The following is a 24,040-nucleotide window of genomic DNA, read 5'->3' as shown; positions in this document are numbered from 1 at the left end:
TTGAATACTTATTGATTCAAGACATTTCAGCTTTTAATTTTTAATTCATTTGTAAAAATGCTGAAAAAAATAATTCCACTTTTACATTATGGGGTGTTTGTGTGTAGGCCAGTGACAAAATATCTCAATTGAATCCATTTTTCAGGCTGTAACCCAACAAAATGTAGAAAAAGACAAGGGGCGTGAATAACAAATGTATACTTACATGTATGTCAACCTTTTCTTATGTGGTGGTGATATTTTCCCATACTCAAGACATAATGTGACTTTCAGAGAATAACAGACAAGATATAGTTGTGCCTTGAAGGAAAGGTCTAGGAAAAAAGTTAGTAGATAAAAAAAAAAGCAATAGGAAAAATACCAAACCAAACATTGACGTGTAAAGCAAGCTGTAGCTATAGAGAGAGACTTAGCGATTATTAATTAAGGGACACCTTCTGCCAATGAACGCCCGCTTGCCATCTGTACAGCATTTGAACTGCACTGCGAACATTTTCAGAGAAACGCTAGAGAATAAACTTTGCTTCGAAAGAGGATAATTTCGTATTTTTTTCTTTCTTCGAGGAGGCCGAAGTCATTTGCAACTCTTCAATTGGCTTTTTTTTTATGGATTTACAAATATTCTGTTTTTCTCCTTCATAGAACGAGAAAAATAATTGATTGATACAATAAGGTTACTAGTCTATGATACGGACTGACTGTGGTATAAATAAAACAAAATACAGCCATTATTACAGGGGTGAGACAGATCTTTGAATTCACCAGAGTACATAATGATATAACACAATTACAGTATGTCCTCCCATGGAACGAACTAATCAAATATTCATCAAACTGAAAAAAGACAGTCATGGTCTACTGACAGGGTCAAACAAACTGACTTGTGTTTCATTGAATCAATTTAATTCCATCCTTCTCTCTAGCTCTAGTTGGTTCCCAGCCCTATCCTGGTATAAACCTCTCATCGCCCAGCCCTATCCTGGTCCCTTCCTCTCCTGGTATAAACCTCTCATCTCCCATCCCTATCCTGGCTCCTTCCTCTCCTGGTATAAACCTCTCATCTCTCAGCCCTATCCTGGCCCCTTCCTCTCCTGGTATAAACCTCTCATCTCCCAGCCCTATCCTGGCCCCTTCCTCTCCTGGTATAAACCTCTCATCTCTCAGCCCTATCCTGGCTCCTTCCTCTCCTGGTATAAACCTCTCATCGCCCAGCCCTATCCTGGCCCCTTCCTCTCCTGGTATAAATCTCTCAGCCCTATCCTGGCCCCTTCCTCTCCTGGTATAAACCTCTCATCTCTCAGCCCTATCCTGGTATAAACCTCTCATCTCTCAGCCCTATCCTGGCCCCTTCCTCTCCTGGTATAAACCTCTCATCTCTCAGCCCTATCCTGGCCCCTTCCTCTCCTGGTATAAACCTCTCATCTCCCAGCCCTATCCTGGCCCCTTCCTCTCCTGGTATAAACCTCTCATCTCTCAGCCCTATCCTGGCCCCTTCCTCTCCTGGTATAAACCTCTCATCTCCCAGCCCTATCCTGGCCCCTTCCTCTCCTGGTATAAACCTCTCATCTCTCAGCCCTATCCTGGTATAAACCTCTCATCTCCCAGCCCTATCCTGGCCCCTTCCTCTCCTGGTATAAACCTCTCATCTCTCAGCCCTATCCTGGCCCCTTCCTCTCCTGGTATAAACCTCTCATCTCCCAGCCCTATCCTGGCTCCTTCCTCTCCTGGTATAAACCTCTCATCTCTCAGCCCTATCCTGGCCCCTTCCTCTCCTGGTATAAACCTCTCATCTCTCAGCCCTATCCTGTTCCCTTCCTCTCCTGGTATAAACCTCTCATCTCCCAGCCGCTCCTCAACTAAGCAGCAGGGCAGGGCTCTTTGGATGGACAACATGCACCATGCTGCCATATTATTGGGTTTCTTTACTCAAAAATGGTAGAGAGAGATGAGAGATGATGTGAAAGAGCGTGTTGACTTTTCACTTCTCGTACGCTCGTCTCTACGGGTCAGTAGGTGGAGTCAGTGAGCTGCTCTTGAAAGGTCAAGTAGTAGTCAATATGCTGCTGTTCAAAGGTCAAGGGCCATCCTCTCATATAACTACTGGAGTGTTACACCATGCTCTGCCAGCCTTACGCAGAGACAAAATGAAGGGAATGATGAAGTGGAGGACAAGAAAAAACACTCCCTCCTCCCTTTCTGATTCATCAAGTGCCTCCGGATTCTCCAAACTGACCGCCTGCCGTCATGCCATGCCAGTGAACCACACACACAAACACATTAACATGAGAGAAAGTCAATGAACTACATCACACGTCCCAAGTCTTTTAATAACAGCCAGACATTCATGATAATTGGATGGACTGCAATGTCCACCATCAAGCCTGCCGTCCTGGGTCATATACGTTATATACATTCAAACATCAACCCTGTTCACCCGGTAGATTATGCTCGTCAGACCTGGGATTTGAAACGAACAACCTTTTGGTCACTGACATGCCTCTAACCTACCTCTATCTCACTGCACCTTCTGTTAAAATTGTACAGCCCAAAGGACACCACCTGACGTCGGCAGACCCTTCAGTACGTCAGCTCTAACTGTGCTCCAGTGCTCACTGAAGAACAGGCTGCTTCCTGCCTATTCCATTGGGAGTATTTAGGGTCCATTATTCCTCCTCCACTCCGAGAGATTAACTAGGACTAGACGCCACTCTCCGTTTTCCATTTCCAATCAGTGGCAGAATCCACATGACATCTTAGTCATTTAGCAGACACCCTTATCCAGAGTGACCAACAGTCAAGTACAGTAGGTAGAACTAGCTCTCTGTATCAACTGGATTCCAGTCCCATTACTACCATTAGGTTCTAATTTTCAGAGTAAAACTCAACGGACAATATGAAAGCTTAAACCAAGTTTATTCTTCCCAGAGGGTCAACGCATTAGACAAAAACATTTCCACACAAACACTCGTATTTAACCCTTTCTCCAAGGCTGAGTCTCCTCCTACACATATGTACAAACACTGTATCTTCACTGCTAGGCAGGAAACGAAGTAATACGGCCATAAACTTTTATTTTCTCCCTTAACATGACCTCGACCCCCTTCATCACTAATCCATGGATCTCTCCCTTTATCAATCCCTGCCACAAGTGATCGCTTCCCTGCACTTAAAATATTCCAAGCTTAACTACACACACTATATATCTTCCTCCTATAACCAATTCACTTCTGGTGTAGACCCTCTAAACCTCAGCACTCCCTCAGTGACATGAGTATATTTCCTATTCTCAGAACCCAACACTACCACATGTTGTATCTCATCGTTACCCATATTAAAACACAGGGCCTGTATATCAGCCAGGTTGGAATTAGGGCAACACCCACGTAACCCGGCAGACTGACATCAATTATGTAGATTATCCCATCCAAATGGGGAAAATGGGGATTCAACTAAAGTGATTCTGGGTCATTTTCATCACAGTAGTATGAGGAATGTATCTGATCATATTTTCAGATGTAAAACATTTCAGATCTGAAATCTGAAAACGACAGGAAGTGTGTGAAATACCTTTCACCTTCATTATTTTATTTTCTGAAGTAAGAAAATCAGGAATTCTTAAAACTTCTACCCCTGAAATGTCCCGATTATACTATCCCAGTAACGGATGCCATACACAAACCAGTTCTCATATTACTTTAATACATTTTTTAGCAAAGGCAAAAAACTCAATGGATCTGTTCAATAAAATACTACTTTCTCTAATTAGTTGTATTCAAAGCACAGCCTTCCAAGTTAGGGTCATTTACAAAGATCTTTTGATTTAAAATATAAAAAAAACAACAGTATGATTTATAAAACAAACAATACATTTCCCTCACATACAGTTATTTGAACAGCAGTTGAAACTCATGGTACATGAAAAAAGACTTTCCAGAGACATCCTCTTTTGAAATGCTTATTTTATCGTTATATATTTGGATAGCTGCAAGCCAAATTAAAATCCAAAAGGCACGTGTATGATATGACGGGGCGGCAGGGTAGCCTAGTGGTTCGAGCGTTGGACTAGTAACCGAAAGGTTGCAAGTTCAAGTCCCCGAGCTGACAAGGTACAAATCTGTCGTTCTGCCCCTGAACAGGCAGTTAACCCACTGTTCCAAGGCCGTCATTGAAAATAAGACTTTGTTCTTAACTGACTTGCCTAGTTAAATAAAGGTTAAACAAAAAATAAAACATCAGGGAATTGGAACACATGGAATTAAATAAAATAATTTTGGAATACATGGCCAAAACCACTTGAGCAGGAGCCATTTATTCCAAAACCACTTGAGCAGAAAAGTGGCTCTGGCTTATGTCATATGCTACTGTATGTCTAAGCCAAGAGTTCCAGAACTAGACACCAACCTGTTCTAGAACTAGGCGCCACTCTGTTCTAGAACTAGGCGCCACTCTGTTCTAGACCCAGGACATACTCTGTTCTAGAACTAGAATCTACTCTGTTCTAGAACTAGAAGCTACTGAGTTCTAGACCCAGAACATACTCTGTTCTAGAACTAGTACCTACTCTGTTCTAGAACTAGAATCTACTCTGTTCTAGAACTAGAATCTAGTCTGTTCTAGAACTAGAATCTACTCTGTTCTAGAACTAGAAGCCACTGAGTTCTAGACCCAGAATATACTCTGTTCTAGAACTAGACGCCACTCTGTTCTAGAACGAGAAGCCACTCTGTTCTAGACCCAGAACATTCTCTGAAATGTTCCGTTATGGGTTCATCAACAGAATGACTTCATTTTAGTCGGGAGTTGGGCCATTGTGTCAGACTGCACAGCCATGTGTAAATACACTAAACCCAAACAGAATGAAAGACACTAAGAAAAGCTGAAAACAATATGCAAAGGGTACTGTTAAAATATTTGTAAAAACTGCAGAGAACACACGCCAAGTTTCCTCCCAGTTGAACCTGGCGTGAAGAGGACTTTTATAAAATCATCATCATGATTAAAAGTGCACGACAGACAGACAGACAGAGCTACACATACACACAGCAGTCATGACGTGGAGCACAGCGCATGATGGAGCCTAGTCCAGCAAACAGAAAAACATAGGGAGAAAAGCAACACATGGTTACGGTCATAAGAGCACAGTTTGGTGCGGCTTCCTGTCTTCTTTTTACTCTCAGAAATAGAACATGGCCTGAGCTTTCAGGAATAAATACAACAAAAACATCTACAAAAAAAGAAACGTAATGAATCATAAAAATCTGATCCATTTGTACTGTAACGTCAGAAAGAGAATGTGGGTGACCATTCCAACAACATTCAACTGATGACAAGATCAATCAGTGAACTCAGACAAGACCTCAAACGAGTAACACTCAAATAATAAGCCAGAAGGATTGGGCATGTTGTGTCTGTGGATAAATTCCACTGAACGATACACTGACAGTGCAAATCTCCCACTGGCTGTACTGATCGATACATTGACACTGACAGTGCAAATCTCCCACTGGCTGTACTGACCGGGTACTGAATCAGAAGACCGGATCCACAAAATAGTAAAACTCTCAGATAAGCGTTTTGAAGACGTTTTTACAATAATTGTATCTGTCCATTCATTGGTAGATTCTTTACAAAGGTGAAGGTCAACAATAGGATGATTCAGGATTAGGGCATGAAGCAGACAGATTGAAATCAGAGACATATAGACTCGGCACTCTCAAGAGAAAATAAAAACATCCTTTTGCCTTTAGTGTTCGTTCTTCATCATGATAAAACAATATTAAAACAGAGACAGGAGGGGAGCTGGACTGCTGAGCACAGTGGCTATCACTATCAACTAGATAAACCGGAGGGGAGCTAGACTGCTGAGCACAGTGGCTATCACTATCAACTAGATAAACAGGAGGTGAGCTCGACTGCTGAACACAGTGGATATCACTATCAACTAGATAAACAGGAGGGGAGCTCGACTGCTGAACACAGTGGATATCACTATCAACTAGATAAACAGGAGGGGAGCTGGACTGCTGAACACAGTGGCTATCACTATCAACTAGATAAACAGGAGGGGAGCTGGACTGCTGAGCTCAGTGGATATCACTATCAACTAGATAAACAGGAGGGGAGCTTGACTGCTGAACACAGTGGATATCACTATCAACTAGATAAACAGGAGGGGAGCTGGACTGCTGAGCACAGTGGCTATCACTATCAACTAGATAAACAGGAGGGGAGCTGGACTGCTGAGCACAGTGGATATCACTATCAACTAGATAAACAGGAGGGGAGCTCGACTGCTGAACACAGTGGATATCACTATCAACTAGATAAACAGGAGGGGAGCTCGACTGCTGAGCACAGTGGCTATCACTATCAACTAGATAAACAGGAGGGGAGCTGGACTGCTGAACACAGTGGATATCACTATCAACTAGATAAACAGGAGGGGAGCTCGACTGCTGAACACAGTGGATATCACTATCAACTAGATAAACAGGAGGGGGGCTGGACTGCTGAGCACAGTGGCCATCACTATCAACTAGATAAACAGGAGGGGAGCTCGACTGCTGAACACAGTGGCCATCACTATCAACTAGATAAACAGGAGGGGAGCTGGACTGCTGAACACAGTGGATATCACTATCAACTAGATAAACAGGAGGGGAACTGGACTGCTGAACACAGTGGCTATCACTATCAACTAGATAAACAGGAGGGCACTTTTAGTATGGACCATCAGAACATGTGGCAGGAATATCATATCAGTGACATGGACCCAGATCTACAAGCAGATGAAGGTAATAACGTCAACCTTTTTCAAACAGCCATCTCAACTCAATACACTGGCGTCAACTTCACTGTGTGGTGCCCAGTCACTGAAAAAAACTGGGATTGATTGACGTGTTTCCTAGCCAATCACTAGGCACACAACTGGGATCGAAAGACTCCCTGTCCAATCACTGGATATTTTATCTGACCTTTGACCTGGATTCAAACCTATTGGCATAAAGTGTTTAGGGTGGGTCAACTCAAGTCAGTGGTTATATCTGGTCCACTAGAAGTGGGAGAAAACAGTCAGGTCAAAATGGAGGTGAATTCAGTCAAACAAAGAAACTAAGAAGATTTCTCCTTCGATCCCTCGGCCGTGCTGCATGGAATCCTCAGTGGCTTGTCTTGGGAGGCTTGAAGGGTATTGGGTGTTAATACATATATACCATTCATACAGATGTGCATCAGTCAGTATCACAGTTTTGGGTGGTGTGTTATGTTTATTTCCTTCCCAAACCAGCCCATCCCAGGTCCTCTGGCTGAAATATGATTCCCTGGGTCATAGTTATTGATGAGTCTCTTTCTCAAACTTGACAGAAAGTTCCAGAGTTCCTTCGTGGTGTTTTTGTTGTTGTTGTGTGTTCCTTTCTGTGTTCCAAATGGCACCCTATTCCCTATGTATTGGCACCCTATTCCCTATGTAGTGCACTATATAGGTACTAGAGTGCTATTTGGGACGCATTCTTTGTGCTGTGTGTTTTACCACTCTGCGTCCCCGATTGCTTTGGAGAAGACGTAGTCTCGGCCGTTCAGGTTCATGATCCCATCCTTCAGGTGGAACTTCCATTTGTTCTTACTTCTGTGTATCTGAGGGGGAGCCAATGGGCATTAGGAATGTGGGCGAGGGCAGCAGACTGGGTTATCTCTCTCACTACAGTGTGTGTGTGTACTTCTGTGTATCTGAGGGGGAGCCAATGGGCATTAGGAATGTGGGCGAGGGCAGCAGACTGGGTTATCTCTCTCACTACAGTGTGTGTGTGTACTTCTGTGTATCTGAGGGGGAGCCAATGGGCATTAAGAATGTGGGCGAGGGCAGCAGACTGGGTTATCTCTCTAACTACAGTGTGTGTGTGTACTTCTGTGTATCTGAGGGGGAGCCAATGGGCATTAGGAATGTAGGCGAGGGCAGCAGACTGGGTTATCTCTCTCACTACAGTGTGTGTGTGTACTTCTGTGGCTCTAAGGAAAGGAACCAATGGGACAGTGTCAGTGTGGAGGTTAGGAGGGGAGCAGATGGGGATACCAGTCACACATTCACTAAACACACACACACAAAGTCTGGGGTTTCCTCACTGTGGTTTCTCCTTTACAGGAAGTCTGGGGTTTCCTCACTGTGGTTTCTCCTTTACAGGAAGTCTGGGGTTTCCTCACTGTGGTTTCTCCTTTACAGGAAGTCTGGGGTCACACACACAATAAGGTAATCCGGAGATATCTTACCTTGTCGTACTGGCACACCACCACATTCTCTGTATCAAACAGTTCTTGGTCCTCCTCGTCACTCACATCATCTTCACTATTCAGAGGCTCCTGAGAGAGAGTGAGAGACGGTTAATAATGTATCTATCCCTTCACTCTCAATTCAGTGTTTCCCCTATATTCATTTAGCCCCTCTACTACTACTATTAATAATTATTATTCATATTTTTAATTATTATCATCATCAGCCGAGACGCACTTTTAAGTTAAGAGTGACAAGTTACAAGTTACATAGCTTCCTCAGATTCTCATCAGATCGCCCGAGAAACATCCCATGTACACTAGTATGTGGACTGCTCCTTGAACATCTCTTTCCAATATCATGGGCATTAATATGCAGTTGGTCCCCCCCTTGCTACAACAGCCTCCACTCTTCTGGGAAGGCTTTCCACTAGATGTTGGAACATTGCTGCAGGGACTTGTTCCATTCAGCCACGAAGACATTAGTGAGGTTGGGAACTGATGTTGGGTGATTAGTCCTGACTCACAGTCAAGAGTTCCAATTCATCCCAAAGGTGTTTGATGGGGTTGAGGTCAGGGCTCTGTGCAGGCCAGTCAAGTTCTTTCTGTATGCATCTCGCTTTGTGCACGGGGGGCATTGCCATGCTGAAACAGGAAAGGGCCTTCTCCAAACTGCTGGCACAAAGTTGGAAGCACAAGATCGTCTAGAATGTAATTGTACGCTGTAGCGTTAAGGAACTCAGCGGCCCGAACCATTAAAAACAGCCCCAGACCACTATTCCTCCTCCACTAAACTACAGTTGGCAACTATGCACTGGGGCAGGTTGTGTTCTCCTGGCATCCACCAAACCCAGATTCATCTGTCGGACAGCCAGATGGTGAAACGTGATTCATCACTCCAGAGCAAGTGTTTCCACAGCTCCAGAGTCCAATGGCGGTGAGCTTTACACCATTCCAGCCCACGCTTGGCATTGTGCATGTTGTTGTTAGGCTTGTCTACGGCTGCTCGGCCAAGGAAACCCATTTCAGGAAGCTCCCGACAACAGTTCTTGTGCTGACGTTGCTTCCAGAGGCCATTTGGAACTCGGTAGTGAATGTTGCAACCGAGAACAGACGATTTTTACGCGCTACACGCTTCAGAACTCGGCCGTCCCGTTCTATGAGCTTGTGTGGCCTACCACTTCACGGCTGAGCCGTTGTTACTCCTAGACGTTTCCACTTCACAATAACAGCACTTACAGACCAGGGCAGCTCTAGCAGGGCAGAAATTTGACAAACTTGTTGGAAAGGTTGCATCCTATGACGGCGCCACGTTAAAAGTCACTGAGCTCTTCAGTAAGGCCATTCTACTGTCAATGTTGGTCTATGGAGATTGCATGGCTGTGTGTTCAATTTTATACACCGGTCACCAACGGGTGTGGCTGAAATAGCCGAATCCACTAATTTGAAGGGGTGTCCACATACTTTTGGCCATGTAGCTTGTAACCAGCTTGTAATCTTGGAAGTGTAGCCAACCTTATTAATAGATGCATGTAATAATTGTTATGTAAAGCTAAACTACGCTAGTGTAACGGATGTGAAACGGCTAGCTTAGTTAGCGGTGCGCGCTAAATAGCGTTTCAATCGGTGACGTCACTTGCTCTGAGACCTTGAAGTAGTGGTTCCCCTTGCTCTGCAAGGGCCGCGGCTTTTGTGGAGCGATGGGTAACGATGCTTCGTGGGTGACTGTTGTTGATGTGTGCAGAGGGTCCCTGGTTCGCGCCCGGGTATGGGCGAGGGAACGGTCTAAAGTTACACTGTTACGCTAGCACAACTATTTGTCGGGATAATATAGACTTGGCTGGTGATGTCATGAGATCAAGATCAAATTAAACTGTCCTCGGTTTACAGATGAGGTTAAAAGATTCATACAAACATTCTACGGTAAAAGGTTTCAGAAACGTTGGCGTCTTTCTCTCGTCTCATTGAGAGTCCTACTCACCTCCTCCACCTGGCCGTCCTCGCCATCTTTTTCCTTTTCTTCATCTTCCTCCTCGTCATACTCTTCCTCCTCATCTTCTTCCTCTGAGGACGTGTCCCCCGCTCCGTCCACCTGCAGCATCATAGGAGGCTGCTGCTGCTGTTGTTGTGGGACTCCTGGTGCAGCTCCGCCCTGGACCTGTTGTACTTGTTGGACCTGCTGCTGGATCTGCTGCTGTTGCTGTTGGCCTCCTGGTGCAGCTCCGCCCTGGACCTGTTGAACTTGTTGGACCTGCTGCTGGATCTGCTGCTGTTGCTGTGGGCCTCCTGGTGCAGCTCCGCCCTGGACCTGTTGAACCTGCTGCTGGATCTGCTGCACCTGACCGGGCTGGCCTGTCATCTGCATTACCTGAAGAAAGGGATAGGTTGAGAAGGGTGGGTTAGTGAGAGATGGTTGAATGTGGGATGGGGTGCTCAGCAGAGTAATCATGATCGTCTGTACAATAACATAAAAAATTCCCTTTTGGAATCTGCATATCTATAGCTTGTCAAGAGCTGAATGTAAAAAATATATTGAATATAGCTATACTAAAGCATATTTTATCAAAATAAACACTGTATAGTACGCTGTGTGTAGTGACTAGTGAGTAAGGTCTGACCTGTGCATTCTGCTGGACCTTGTTCCCAGTGAGGATGACCTGTTGAGGCTGGATGATGACTCCTGTCTGCTGGGGGAGGCCTCCCTGTAGAGGAGCCAGCACCTGGGGGAGTCCTCCCTGGAGAGGAGCCAGTACCTGAGGGGGAGGAGTACAGCAACATGGCATTACACCCCACACAGTAATGACCATTTGAATCCACCATTCAGTTTTCAATGGCACTTGTTAAATTGAAAACTGAATGAACCCCAACTCAGATCTACCACAGCTCTGACACAGGACCAAGGGTTCTGGACGTGGTTAGTGAGCAAGTAGCCTCAGAAAATACTATTAACTGCATGTTGTTGTTTAACTGTGAGTACCTGCACCAGGGGTCTAACTCCAGGGAGCCTATACCTGCTCCATGGGGGTCTATACCTGCATCAGGAGGCCTATACCTGTACCAGGAGGCCTATACCTGCACCAGGAGGCCTATACCTAGACCAGGAGGCCTATACCTAGACGAGGAGGCCTATACCTGCACCAGGGGGTCTATACCTGCACCAGGAGGCCTATACCTGCACCAGGAGGTCTAGCTCCAGGGAGCCTATACCTGTATCAGGAGGCCTCTAGCTGCATCTGCATCAGGAGACCTATACCTGCACCAGGGGGTCTAACTCCAGGGAGCCTCCACCTGCACCAGGAGGCCTCTACCTCAGGAGGCCTATACCTGCACCAGGGGGTCTTTATATGCATCAGGAGGCCTATACCTCCAACAGGGGGACTATACCTGCACAAGGGGGTCTATACCTGCACCAGGGGGTCTATACCTGCATCAGGAGGTCTAGCTCCAGGGAGCCTATACCTGTATCAGGAGGCCTCCAGCTGCATCAGGAGACCTATACCTGCACCAGGGGGTCTAACTCCAGGGAGCCTCCACCTGCACCAGGAGGCCTCTACCTCAGGAGGCCTATACCTGCTCCAGGGGGTCTATACCTGCACCAGGGGGTGTTGGCGCCCCCCCCCCCCTTGGGTTGTGCCGTGGCGGAGGTCTTTGTGGGCTATACTCAGCCTTGTCTCAGGATGGTAAGTTGGTGGTTGAAGATATCCCTCTAGTGTTGTGGGGGCTGTGCTTTGGCAAAGTGGGTGGGGTTATATCCTTCCTGTTTGGCCCTGTCCGGGGGTGTCCTCGGATGGGGCCACAGTGTCTCCTGACCCCTCCTGTCTCAGCCTCCAGTATTTATGCTGCAGTAGTTTATGTGTCGGGGGGCTAGGGTCAGTTTGTTATATCTGGAGTACTTCTCCTGTCCTATTCGGTGTCCTGTGTGAATCTAAGTGTGCGTTCTCTAATTCTCTCCTTCTCTCTTTCTCTCTCTCGGAGGACCTGAGCCCTAGGACCATGCCCCAGGACTACCTGACATGATGACTCCTTGCTGTCCCCAGTCCACCTGGCTGTGCTGCTGCTCCAGTTTCAACTGACCTGAGCCATAGGACCATGCCCCAGGAATACCTGACATGATGACTCCTTGCTGTCCCCAGTCCACCTGACTGTGCTGCTGCTCCAGTTTCAACTATTCTGCCTTATTATTATTCGACCATGCTGGTCATTTATGAACATTTGAACATCTTGACCATGTTTTGTTGTAATCTCCACCCGGCACAGCCAGAAGAGGACTGGCCACCCCACATAGCCTGGTTCCTCTCTAGGTTTCTTCCTAGGTTTTGGCCTTTCTGGGGAGTTTTTCCTAGCCGCCGTGCTTCTACACCTGCATTGCTTGCTGTTTGGGGTTTTGGGCTGGGTTTATGTACAGCACTTTGAGATATCGGCCGATGTACGAAGGGCTATATAAAATAAATTTGATTGATTGATATACCTGCACCAGGGGCCCTATACCTGCACCAGGAGGCCTATACCTGCACCAGGAGGCCTATACCTGCACCAGGAGGCCTAGCTCCAGGGAGCCTATACCTGTATCAGGAGGCCTCCACCTGCATCAGGAGACCTATACCTGCACCAGGAGGCCTCCACCTGTACCAGGCAGCTCAAACTTTTACACACACACACACACACTGGGAGGACAGTGATAGGACCTACCTGTGTGATGGGGCGTACCTGCTGTATAACGGGGGCCTGCCCACCGCCAGGCTGCATCTGAGGAAGGACCTGCTGCTGAAGGACCATCTGCTGCTGAGGCTGGATAATGTACTGGGTCCCGTTAGCCGCACGCAGCACCTGGAGGATCTGACCTGGGGTCAGGGACAGGGTAGAGGTGCCGTTTTAGAGCTATGAAGAGTATGTTCAGGATCTGACCCGAGATCAGAGGAGAGAGATGGAGACCAGAGCCCCCAAGACCCAGACCCAACCTCGTGAGGCTAAACCGAAGACCCAGAGTAGCGAAACCATGACCAGATCAAGAACATTTTGAATGTTGAGAAACAAGTATATTAACAAGTCTGAAAAATTGTTTGTCATTCCTAAATGTTGCGGGGAGTATAAGTTGTACACACCGTCCACTGTTTTAAGATATATAGTCTGGGGCAAATTGCCGCCTGATGTGCATCACCCGGGAAGGACAGAAGAAATTCAGGGGCAGGACAAAAAACAAAACAAATTGGTATTTGGTGAGGTAATCTTTCTGCATTTTATAATCAATCAATATGTACTGTTGTAATATATTATCAAGACTGGAGCTGGTGGGATGTTAAACGCTATACCTTGGCTAGTGATGAGTTGTTGGTAGGGACCGATTCCTGTTGGTAAGGCCAAGGTTGCTGCTGTGGTTGCTGCACTCTAGAGGTCAGTCAGAGAAAACACATCACAAACCAGGCAAATAACAGGAGAGATGAGTACCCCTGGTCACTCATGAACTCACACACACAAATAACAGGAGAGATGAGTACCCCTAGTCACTCATGAACTCACACACACAAATAACAGGAGAGATGAGATGAGTACCCCTGGTCACTCATGAACTCTCACACACACACAAATAACAGGACAGATGAGTACCCCTAGTCACTCATGAACTCACACACAAATAACAGGAGAGATGAGTACCCCTAGTCACTCATGAAGAAAGAAAGAAAGAAAGAAAGAAAGAAAGAAAGAAAGAAAGACAGACCAGACCAGACCAGACCAGACCAGACCAGACCAGACAGGTTGTTTCAGATGGAGTCTCCTCCGATTTAAATGCCTGGAGAAGCTTGTCAAATGTAACCTAGCAATTTGCTATAATAATCCTATATTCTGTGCGCAGAAGACAGGTGTCAGTTGAGAAGACAACACCAGATGGTGGGTGGGGGAGAGGTTGGAGAGGAAACTGGGAATAAACTAGAGACAACTTCCTATTTAGTCTGAAAAAAACACAGTGTGAGAGAGAGAGAGAGAGAGACACAGAGAGAGAAAGACACACACAGAGAGAAATAGAGACACAGAGAGAGAAAGAGAGAGAGACACAGAGAGAGAGACATAGAGAGAGAAAGAGAGAGAGACAGAGAGGAGGGGGTGAGGGAACAGACGAGTGCAAAGCTCTTCAAGGTTTATCTGCTCTGTAATCTAGTCTGAAATCCTTAGCTCTCAGTAAACTATTTCCTGCGTGGCCTCTCCTCCTCTCTCTCTTCCATCTGTCCTCCAGCTGGCCTGGTCAATCATGCTCAGGGCCAGCTCTCATGTTTACACTGTATGTGAGTGTGTGTGTGGACAGGGGTCAGTGTGTGTGTGTGTGTAGAGGGGTCTGTGTGTCTCAGCTATTCTATAATCCATGGGAGTGAGTTCAAATGGAAGCCATTCATAATGGTAAGGCTCTCATCATTGACACATGCATTAGGTCAGCCGGTGGGAATCTGTCTGCAGTGGTTTCATCGTGGATAACTTTACAGATGCCATTGAAATGTGACATCAATGAAAAACTGTCACTAGTAATGTCTTTATAATTGATTTGAATTCATTCTTCAAGGGTCCTATGGTGGGAAACTCTGGTCCTATACCTGTGGTCCAGCTACAGACAAACCCACTACTCCACTCACCATCCCTGTTGCACTCATATGCTGCAGAATTTTAGGATCCTGCACAATGACTTGCTGCTGGGGTGCTGTGGAGAGAAAGTATACAAATGTATTCAGTATTTATTACATTTTGTCAGTAATTATACATTTATGATACAGTTCCTTATAAATACTGTGTGTGTGTGTGTGTGTGTGTGTGTGTGTGTGTGTGCGTGCGTGCGTGCGTGCGTGCGCGTGCTGTGTGCGGTGTGTGTGTATGTGTGTGTGTGTGTGTGTGTAATAATCATGTTATAATATTACCGCTGGTGACAGTAGGCCAGGTCGATTGCCAGCTCGTCACTGTGTGTGTGTGTGTGTGTGTGTGATAATCATGTTATAATATTACCGCTGGTGACAGTAGGCCGGGTCGATTGCCAGCTCGTCACTGTGAATGAGAAAGGATTCTCTTTTCAATGCCTTCATTGTTCAATCATATAGTTTGCAGATACGATAGCCATTTTAAGTAGTTATTGAAATGGATTTTGCATTGGGCAACCTTAAAGGACCTGTTGTACCTGGGTTAATGGACATAACATGTTATATAATACATTGTGAGTATGGGAAGTATTATAGAAGGTCCTATAAATTAGAGTGTGGACAGAGTTAGCCAGCAGGCATGGGCTAAGGTAGGTAGGTGGCTTTAAATGGGCTAAGGTAGGTAGGTGGCTTTAAATGGGCTACGGTAGGTGGCTTTAAATGGGCTAAGGTAGGTGGCTTTAAATGGGCTAAGGTAGGTGGCTTTAAATGGGCTAAGGTAGGTGGCTTTAAATGGGCTAAGGTAGGTAGGTGGCTTTAAATGGGCTAAGGTAGGTAGGTGGCTTTAAATGGGCTAAGGTAGGTGGCTTTAAATGGGCTAAGGTAGGTAGGTGGCTTTAAATGGGCTAAGGTAGGTAGGTGGCTTTAAATGGGCTAAGGTAGGTGGCTTTAAAGGGGTGTAGGTAGGTGGCTTTAAAGGGGTGTAGGTAGGTGTTTCAGGGAACTGTGGGTTTTTGTATAGCGCTTTTCATGGCCCAAAGACTCTCATACACAGGAGGTAGACCCAGTAGGGATGAAATAGGATAATTAGAGGTGTTAAAGGCTTCATCCGTACTATAACGGTGGACTTCGCTCGTCCGCCTGACGCTCAACTCTAGCAGGCTTGTAACTGTGCTGTAACTGTGCATGCAAGTCGCACATGGCTAGTCGAACGACCATGCCCCAGGAATACCTGACATGATGACTCCTTGCTGTCCCCAGTCCACCTGGCCGTGCTGCTGCTCCAGTTTCAACTGACCTGAGCCCTAGGACCATGCCCCAGGAATACCTGACATGATGACTCCTTGCTGTCCCCAGTCCACCTGACTGTGCTGCTGCTCCAGTTTCAACTGTTCTGCCTTATTATTATTCGACCATGCTGGTCATTTATGAACATTTGAACATCTTGACCATGTTCTGTTATAATCTCCACCCGGCACAGCCAGAAGAGGACTGGCCACCCCACATAGCCTGGTTCCTCTCTAGGTTTCTTCCTAGGTTTTGGCCTTTCTAGGGAGTTTTTCCTAGCCACCGTGCTTCTACACCTGCATTGTTTGCTGTTTGGGGTTTTAGGCTGGGTTTCTGTACAGCACTTTGAGATATCAGCTGATGTACGAAGGGCTATATAAATACATTTGATTTGGATTTGATTTGATACTCGTCATTGAAACAATGCTGAAACATCAATCTATGGGTGAGTCCATTGAAATGAAAGAAAAATGATATTGTAAATTCCAGCAGGCGATGATGGGGTGATATAGACTCTTAGAAGTACACATCTTTATGTTATTAACTATCGTTAATGCCATCTTTGGTGGGCTTATCAATGATTATCAATAATTGTATTAAGTCATACTGTGTGAAGCTGTGTGTGAAGCTCAAAAAGGCATTTCTCGTGAATATTTTAACGTGACTATTTTAAAACACAAAAAAAACATCTGATTAATAAAATGTTTAAAAGTCGTCTTCCTCAAATGAAGGGGATGATGACGCAATCTTTGCAAGAGGGAGGGAATCTGATTTCATCGGTCCTCAACCGGTGGCTCAGTCATTTCATTCAGGGTAAGTGGAGTTAGCCGTGAGTTAGCCTGCCCCGGAGCAGGTTAGTTCTGAAGGATTCGTTGCCATAGAAATGTACCTGGCTTAAAAGGTGAGACAGTTTTGTTTGAACGGTTATCCCGAGTTGAACTCAGAGTTGACCAAAGTTACCTCGCTACCTCCTCAAACCTGCTTGGTAAAATACCCCTCTGGACACAGATTAAGACAAATCCTAGTATTACAAGCATAATCAATTGAGAATCTCCATTAGACATTATATATTTTTGGGGGGCTAGGACTAGGCTTAATCTATGTCTGGGAAACCAGCCCATTATGGCTGCGTTTAGACAGGCAGCCCAATTCTGATCTTTTTCCCACTAATATTTTCCCACTGGTCTTTTGAACAATCAGATCAGCTCTGAAAAAGATCTGATGTGATTGATCAAAATACAAATGAGTGAAAAATAAAATAATTGGACTGCCTGTCGAACACATCAAATGTAGTCTCCCGGGAACAACAGAGGTGGTGTGTCAGGGCCGATGCCTGGGACTCACCTTGCTGCTGCGGGGGCAGGAGGACCTGCTGTGTCTGGGCTTGCTGGGTGGCCTGCTGGGCCTGTTGTGCCTGCTGCTGGGCTGCTGCCTGGAGGGCAGCCTGCTCCTCTGTGTTGAAGCCCTCCACTGCCTTACTCTGCATTAGCTTGTTCTCCCACAGCTAAAGGAGAGGGGAGGAGAGGGAACTTTAAAATGGAGGGTAGACTGTTGACCACCATTTTGACATTTGTATTGTCTATTCTACTTTTTACAAAACTACAGGGACAGAGAGGTTATCAGTGGAAACTACATCAAATGAGAGCTACAAAAGGGAAACTAACACTAGCGCAGACAAGAGAGAACGACATTCTAGAATGGAATGTCACTAGAAGGAAGAGTTCTGTGTTCTGTACCGTTTTGAGTTCCATGAGGACCTGCTCGTCCACCCCCTCATCCAGGAAGAGCTCCCGGACCTCGTTGATAACATCTTCAATCACAGACCTGTACAGTTTAGGCTGAGAAAACATACAGAGTACTGTTAGAAGGGCTCTAATGTATATTATAAATGGGGTGGTTTGAGCCCTGAATGCACGGGTATGACAAAAAATATCCACTATATACAGTGCATTTAGAAAGTATTCAGACCCTCTGACTTTATCCACATGTTTACGTTACAGCCTTATTTTAAAACCGATTAAATAAAAAATATATCCACACACAATACCCTAAGTGAAAATAAGTTTAGATGTTTGTGCAGAAATATCTTATTTATATAAGTATTCACACCCTTTGCAATTGAGCTCAGGTGCATCCAATCAAGTTGTAGATGTTTCTACAACTTGATTGGAGTCCACCTGTGGTAAATTCAATTGATTGGACATGATTTGAAAAGGCACACACCTGTCTATATAAAAGGTCCCACAGTTGACAGTGCATGTCAGAGCAAAAACCAAGCCATGAGGTCGAAGGAATTGTCCGTAGAGCTCAGAGACAGGATTGTGTCGAGGCACAGATCTGGGGAAGGGTAGCAAAACATTTCTGCAGCATTGACAGTCCCCAACAACACAGCGGCCGCCATCACTCTTAAATGGAAGAAGTTTGGAATCACCAAGACTCTTCCTAGAGCTGGCTGCCCAGCCAAACTGAGCAATCGGGGGAGAAAAGCCTTGGTTAAAGGTGACCAAGGACCCGATGGTCACTGACAGAGCTCCAGAGTACCTCTGTGGAGATGGGAGAACCTTCCAGAAGGTCAACTATCTCTGCAGCACTCCACCAATCAGGCCCTTATGGTAGAGTGGCCAGATGGAGCCACTCCTCAGTAAAAGGCACATGACAGCCCACTTGGAGTTTGCCAAAAGGCACCTAAAGACTCTCAGACCATAAGAAACCAGATTCTCTGGTCTGATGAAACCAAGATTGAACTCTTTGGCCTGAATGCCAAGCGTCACATCTGGAGGAAACCTGGCAACATCCCTACGGTGAAGCATGGTGGTGGCAGCATCATGCTGTGGGGATGTCTTTCAGAGGCAGGGACTGGGAAACTAGTCAGCATCAAGGGAAAGATGAACAGAGCAAAGTACAGAGAGATCCTTGATGAAAACCTGCTCCAGAGCGCTCAGGACCCCAGACTGGGGTGAAGGTTCATCTTCCAACAAGTCAAGACCCTAAGCACACAGCCAAGACAACGCAGGAGTGGCTTAAGGACAAGACTCTGAATGTTCTTGAGTGGCCCAGCCAGAGCCCGGACTTGAACCCAATCAGACATCTCTGGAGAGACCTGAAAATAGCTATGCAGCGACACTCCCCATCCAACCTGACAGAGCTGGAGAGGATCTGCAGAGAAGAATGGGAGAAACTCCCCAAATACAGGTGTGCCAAGCTTGTAGTGTCATACCCAAGAAGGCTTGAGGCTGTAATCACTGCCAAAGGTTCTTCAACAAAGTACTGAGTAAAGGGTCTGAATACTTATGTAAATGTGATTTATTTATTTTTACCTATTTTTGCTTTGTCATTACAGGGGTATTGTGTAGATTGATGAGGGGGAAAAACAATGTAATTCATTTTAGAATAAGGCTGTAATGTAACAAAATGTGGAAAAAGGGAAGGGGTCTGAATACTTTCTGAATGCACTGTTTACAAAAGTATGTGGACATCCCTTCAAATGAGTGGATTTGGCTATTTCATCCACACCCGTTGCGGACAGGTGCATACAATCGAGCACACAACCATGCAATCTCCATAGACAAACATTGGCAGTAGAATGGCCTTACTGAAGAGCTCAGTGACTTTCAATGTGGCACCGTCATAGGATGCAACCTTTCTAACAAGTCAGTTTGTCAAATTTCTGCCCTGCTAGAGGTGCTACGGTCAACTGGAAGTGCTGTTTTTGGGAAGTGGAAACATCTAGGAGCAACAACGACTCAGCCACAAACTGGTATGCCACACAAGCTCACAGAATGGGACCGCTGAGTGCTGAAGCGCGTAAAAATGGTATGTCCTCGGTTGCAACACTCAATACCAAGTTCCAAAATTGCCTCTGGAAGCAATGTCAGCACAAGAACTGTTCATCATGTGATGTACTTTTCACTGTTCTACTCACCTTGGTGACCAGTTTATAGCAGCAGTAAGGCACCTCAGGGGGTTTGTAGTATATTGCCAATATACCACCGCTAATGGCTGCATCCACGCACTCGTGCGTAAAAACAGCCCTTAGCCGTGGTATATTGGCCATAATATACCATCAATTATGTATGTCTTATATGTATCAATTGCCTAATGTTAGCTGGGTGCTGCATTATTTAACGTTAACTGCATTATTGCTTAAGTATATTTATTTCACATGGTGACAACTGAAATGTACCACGGTAAAGAATGATGGCTAACAAATTATCCAATATTTTTAAATTTTTTTAAATGTACATTTTGACCTTGACTACCTTTGAACTTCAGTCGCACGTATTCAAACTGCCTACCATAACATATTCAAAACGAACTTAATTCAGAAAGCCCAAGACTGCAACAGAATAAATGTGCCATTCTTAACTATGTTAAATCAGTTAGAAACGATTCAATTATGCAAGTAAAACATTTCAGCCCCCCCGGTGACAGCAAAGAGAAACGTTTTAAAGTGATTTTCCTGCAATTCTGCACATTTAGCCAAGGGGAGTAGAGAAAATGCTGCCGTCCTAAAGCAAGTCTGCTGCAATTCAATACGTTTTACAATGGGGCAGAGAGATTTAGCTATTTTATAACTCATTTCATGCCATGGGGCAGAGAGATTTAGCTATTTTATAACTCATTTCATGCCATGGGGCAGAGATTTAGCTATTTTATAACTCATTTCATGCCATGGGGCAGAGAGATTTAGCTATTTTATAACTCATTTCATGCCATGGGGCAGAGAGATTTAGCTATTTTATAACTCATTTCATGCCATGGGGCAGAGAGATTTAGCTATTTTATAACTCATTTCATGCCATGGGGCAGAGAGATTTAGCTATTTTATAACTCATTTCATGCCATGGGGCAGAGAGATTTAGCTATTTTATAACTCATTTCATGCCATGGGGAAGAGAGATTTAGCTATTTTATAACTCATTTCATGCCATGGGGCAGAGATAAAATGTGCAGTTGTACAGCTTAATTTCCTGCAATTATACACATTTTTCCATAGGATGGAGGCAAATGTTTGCAGTTTTTAATATGACAACTGATGATCAATGGGCCCCACCCCAGTTGGTAATTCGACCATGCTTACTACACGTTTAGATACCTGGACGCTAGACTAATTGTCCGATCTAATTTGGGATGATTGAGTGACTGCTGATGCACAACCAACATTTCAAAATTGCATCTTGTTAATTCTAACTCAACAGTAAGTTGAGACCCTGACTGATTCATGTGGATGTTTTATTGGGCCGCCCGCCAGTTACCCATCCCTGGGACACATAGATCTATTTAACGCTGATGTTTCATGATAGCCATGGCACTGGCAGCACCTAGCTAACAGATCATCGAAAGACCAGCCCGGAAACGTGCATACGGGAGCTTTCACACCATACATCAATCGTTCCGCAATCAATCGGCATTCATGGTACACTCAAAACGTAAACAACCGAAAGACACTGATCAGTTGTAGCTAGTTAAACTCAATCGGCCATGCACAAAATACACTAACATTTCAATCGACCATTATTGCCCCAAACTAAAATGGTCGCATGGACAGAGGTCAGTGTCCTTATTCGTCGGTGTCCGTTGTGGTGGACCTCAGTCTCCCTCCCTACTATAAAAAGCTCTGATGTTTATATGTAGAGCCGGTGACGTGGCGTCGAGAAGCGCCTTCCCATCCCGGCCAGTCTATATTAGAGAGCCAATATGGCGGTATAAAACCGAGATGCGGAAAGGAGGAGGGTCACAACCGTAGAGAGGAGACATGGACGCGGTTTTTACCGAGCGGGGGTCAGCGACCATTGCCTGGTGCTCGGAATGGCTATTCAAATGGATGTAAATTGAATTGCTGGTATCTAGATTGTGTTATTTTAGTGAGTTAATGTAATTTTAGAGATGGGGGCCAGCGAAAGAAAAATGTTTAATAGGAAAGAGGACATTTGGCTTGGGACGGCTTGCTGACGTTAGCAGCCTTGTTCGTGGGCTGAGGCATTGAACATGATTTGAAATGATCAAGCAATACTTTCTTGCTGACAGTTGAATTGTGATAAAATTGGAATTTAACATCCGCATTGGATGAGAAGGTGCTTCCAACTGTAACCTTACGTCGAGGCAAACTATTAGCTCTCATTGAATTGGAGGAACAATACCCCAACGCAAATCTTACTCGTTAGGTATTAACACTAGACCCATTTCTAAACTAGGAAACACATTCCTCGAAACGCACCAGGTAATGTAGGCTGATGCATGCTAGTTAACTGGCAGCCAAGATTGCAAATCAGTCTACATTGCAAATAAAAAAAGGCTCAAATCACATTCTACTATTTAGCTAGCTATGTCGTTAATTTAACCAAAGACTTGTCTTCTGGTTTAGATTAGCCCAGATGAGCAACGCCATTCACCAGCTGTATTCAGGAAAAATGCAGAGGATTCAAATGGTTTCGAAAAGGGGTTAAAATGGCCGATTGTTGTACTTATGGCTATCATTTTTATTAAGGAGAACATCCACTGTTTGCCAACAACACTCCCTAAAGTCCCTTTTAATATGCTTCCACTCAAAATGCCAACCTTTTCCTGGCAGCTAGCAGTTTGCCATCATCAGTTCTTACTGACTACCCTCGGACAATGATCCTTACCACTTGATTCGAGTTAGCCGAGCTCGCCATTACGCGTAGTGTAAAACCACACAAATCAAGCGAGGAATAACAGCAAAAAAATAAATTAAAAAACGATCTAAAACAACTGGGCACGACACTTAAAAATAGCCGGCATAACTTTTGTAAATAAAACACAGATTTTAACGGTCTTATTTACAAACACGGACTCTGCCTTCCCAGCCGTCCTTCACCCGCCGTTGTCCTCCTTTATATACCGAGCATGGAGCTGCGAGTGCGCGAGACATAGGGCAGGGTCAACCCGGTCATTACCGCGAGATTCCGCGGGAATATCGTCCAGGAGAAAACAGGGACGAGTTCAGCAGGACACAACGCGTTGGAACTTTCAGATAGAAATGTATTATGTAGAATCATTCAAATGCATTTCTGTCAAAAAGAACAAGGAATCATGTGTAGGCTCTATTCATGGAATTTCTATCTGCAACGTTCGACAACGTTTGGCAAATGAACGTGGTTCAACTTCAGCTTTGACAGTACTGGGAAATCTATTATTACATTGTGTATTGGAAATTGCATGATTGAGAATGCCCACAAAATCAAATTGCTTTGTTTTACAATTTCTGAATTGCTTTGACGTTGAACTGACGTCTGAGCCCAGCGGACATTACCACACATGTACACATACAGTGCACCCACGGTATAGACCCATTACCCCTGCCTACTTGTACATTCTGTATCTACCTCAGTCACCACGTATCCCTGCACAATGATATGGTAGAAGTTCACACGGTATATAACTTAATTCGTGTGTGTTTTAGTTCTCATGTGTTTAAACATTTTGTTATTTAACTCAGAATCGTTGGGAATGAGCTTGTCAATTATTTTCACCGTATTCGGTGCATGTAACAAATACCATTGGTCACATGATACCATGCTGTGTTTCCATGTGTTGCTGCCATGCTATGTAGTCGTTTTAGGTCTCTCTTTATGTAGTGTTGTAGTGTCTCTCTTGTCATGATGTGTGTTTTGTTGTATTTTTTAAAATTCATTATTCTTTATTTTTTTTAAATATTTATTTTATATATATATATATATTTGTATTTTTTTATTTATTTTTTATTTACCCCTTTTTCTCCCCAATTTCGTGGTATCCAATTGTTTAGTAGCTACTATCTTGTCTCAATCGCTACAACTCCCGTACAGGCTCGGGAGAGACGAAGGTTGAAAGTAAATTATAAATTGTTCTTAACTTGCCTAGTTAAATAATGGTTA

The 24,040-nt window shown here is 44.8% G+C and overlaps 1 protein-coding gene across 8 annotated transcripts; it reads right to left on the bottom strand.

The window, feature by feature from the left end:
* Positions 1 to 3,679: 3,679 nt before the first annotated feature.
* Positions 3,680 to 23,049, bottom strand: LOC110522563 (transcription initiation factor IIA subunit 1). 8 transcript variants are annotated; one of them, XM_036976201.1, is made up of 13 exons: positions 22,790 to 23,049; positions 17,900 to 18,001; positions 17,508 to 17,667; positions 15,247 to 15,285; positions 14,883 to 14,947; positions 13,572 to 13,647; positions 13,365 to 13,406; positions 12,952 to 13,103; positions 10,881 to 11,015; positions 10,580 to 10,630; positions 10,244 to 10,513; positions 8,263 to 8,352; positions 7,406 to 7,632 (listed from the first exon to the last, which is right to left on the bottom strand). In XM_036976201.1, the coding sequence occupies exons 1-13, from the start codon at positions 22,817 to 22,819 to the stop codon at positions 7,525 to 7,527; spliced, it is 1,320 nt and encodes a 439-aa protein (XP_036832096.1). In that variant the 5' UTR covers positions 22,820 to 23,049; the 3' UTR covers positions 7,406 to 7,524. The 8 variants fall into 8 exon arrangements, with proteins under 8 accessions (XP_036832091.1, XP_036832096.1, XP_036832092.1 ...); XM_036976196.1 differs by having other exon boundaries at positions 3,680 to 7,632; positions 10,244 to 10,630; positions 22,790 to 23,048; XM_036976197.1 differs by having other exon boundaries at positions 10,244 to 10,630; positions 12,970 to 13,103.
* Between the last annotated feature and the right edge of the window lie 991 nt (positions 23,050 to 24,040).

The sequence above is a fragment of the Oncorhynchus mykiss genome, chromosome 4 (genome assembly GCF_013265735.2).
Source record: "Oncorhynchus mykiss isolate Arlee chromosome 4, USDA_OmykA_1.1, whole genome shotgun sequence".
Lineage (NCBI taxonomy): Eukaryota > Metazoa > Chordata > Actinopteri > Salmoniformes > Salmonidae > Oncorhynchus > Oncorhynchus mykiss.
Note: the sequence above shows the minus strand (reverse complement) of the source record. Positions and strands in the feature narration are given on the sequence as shown.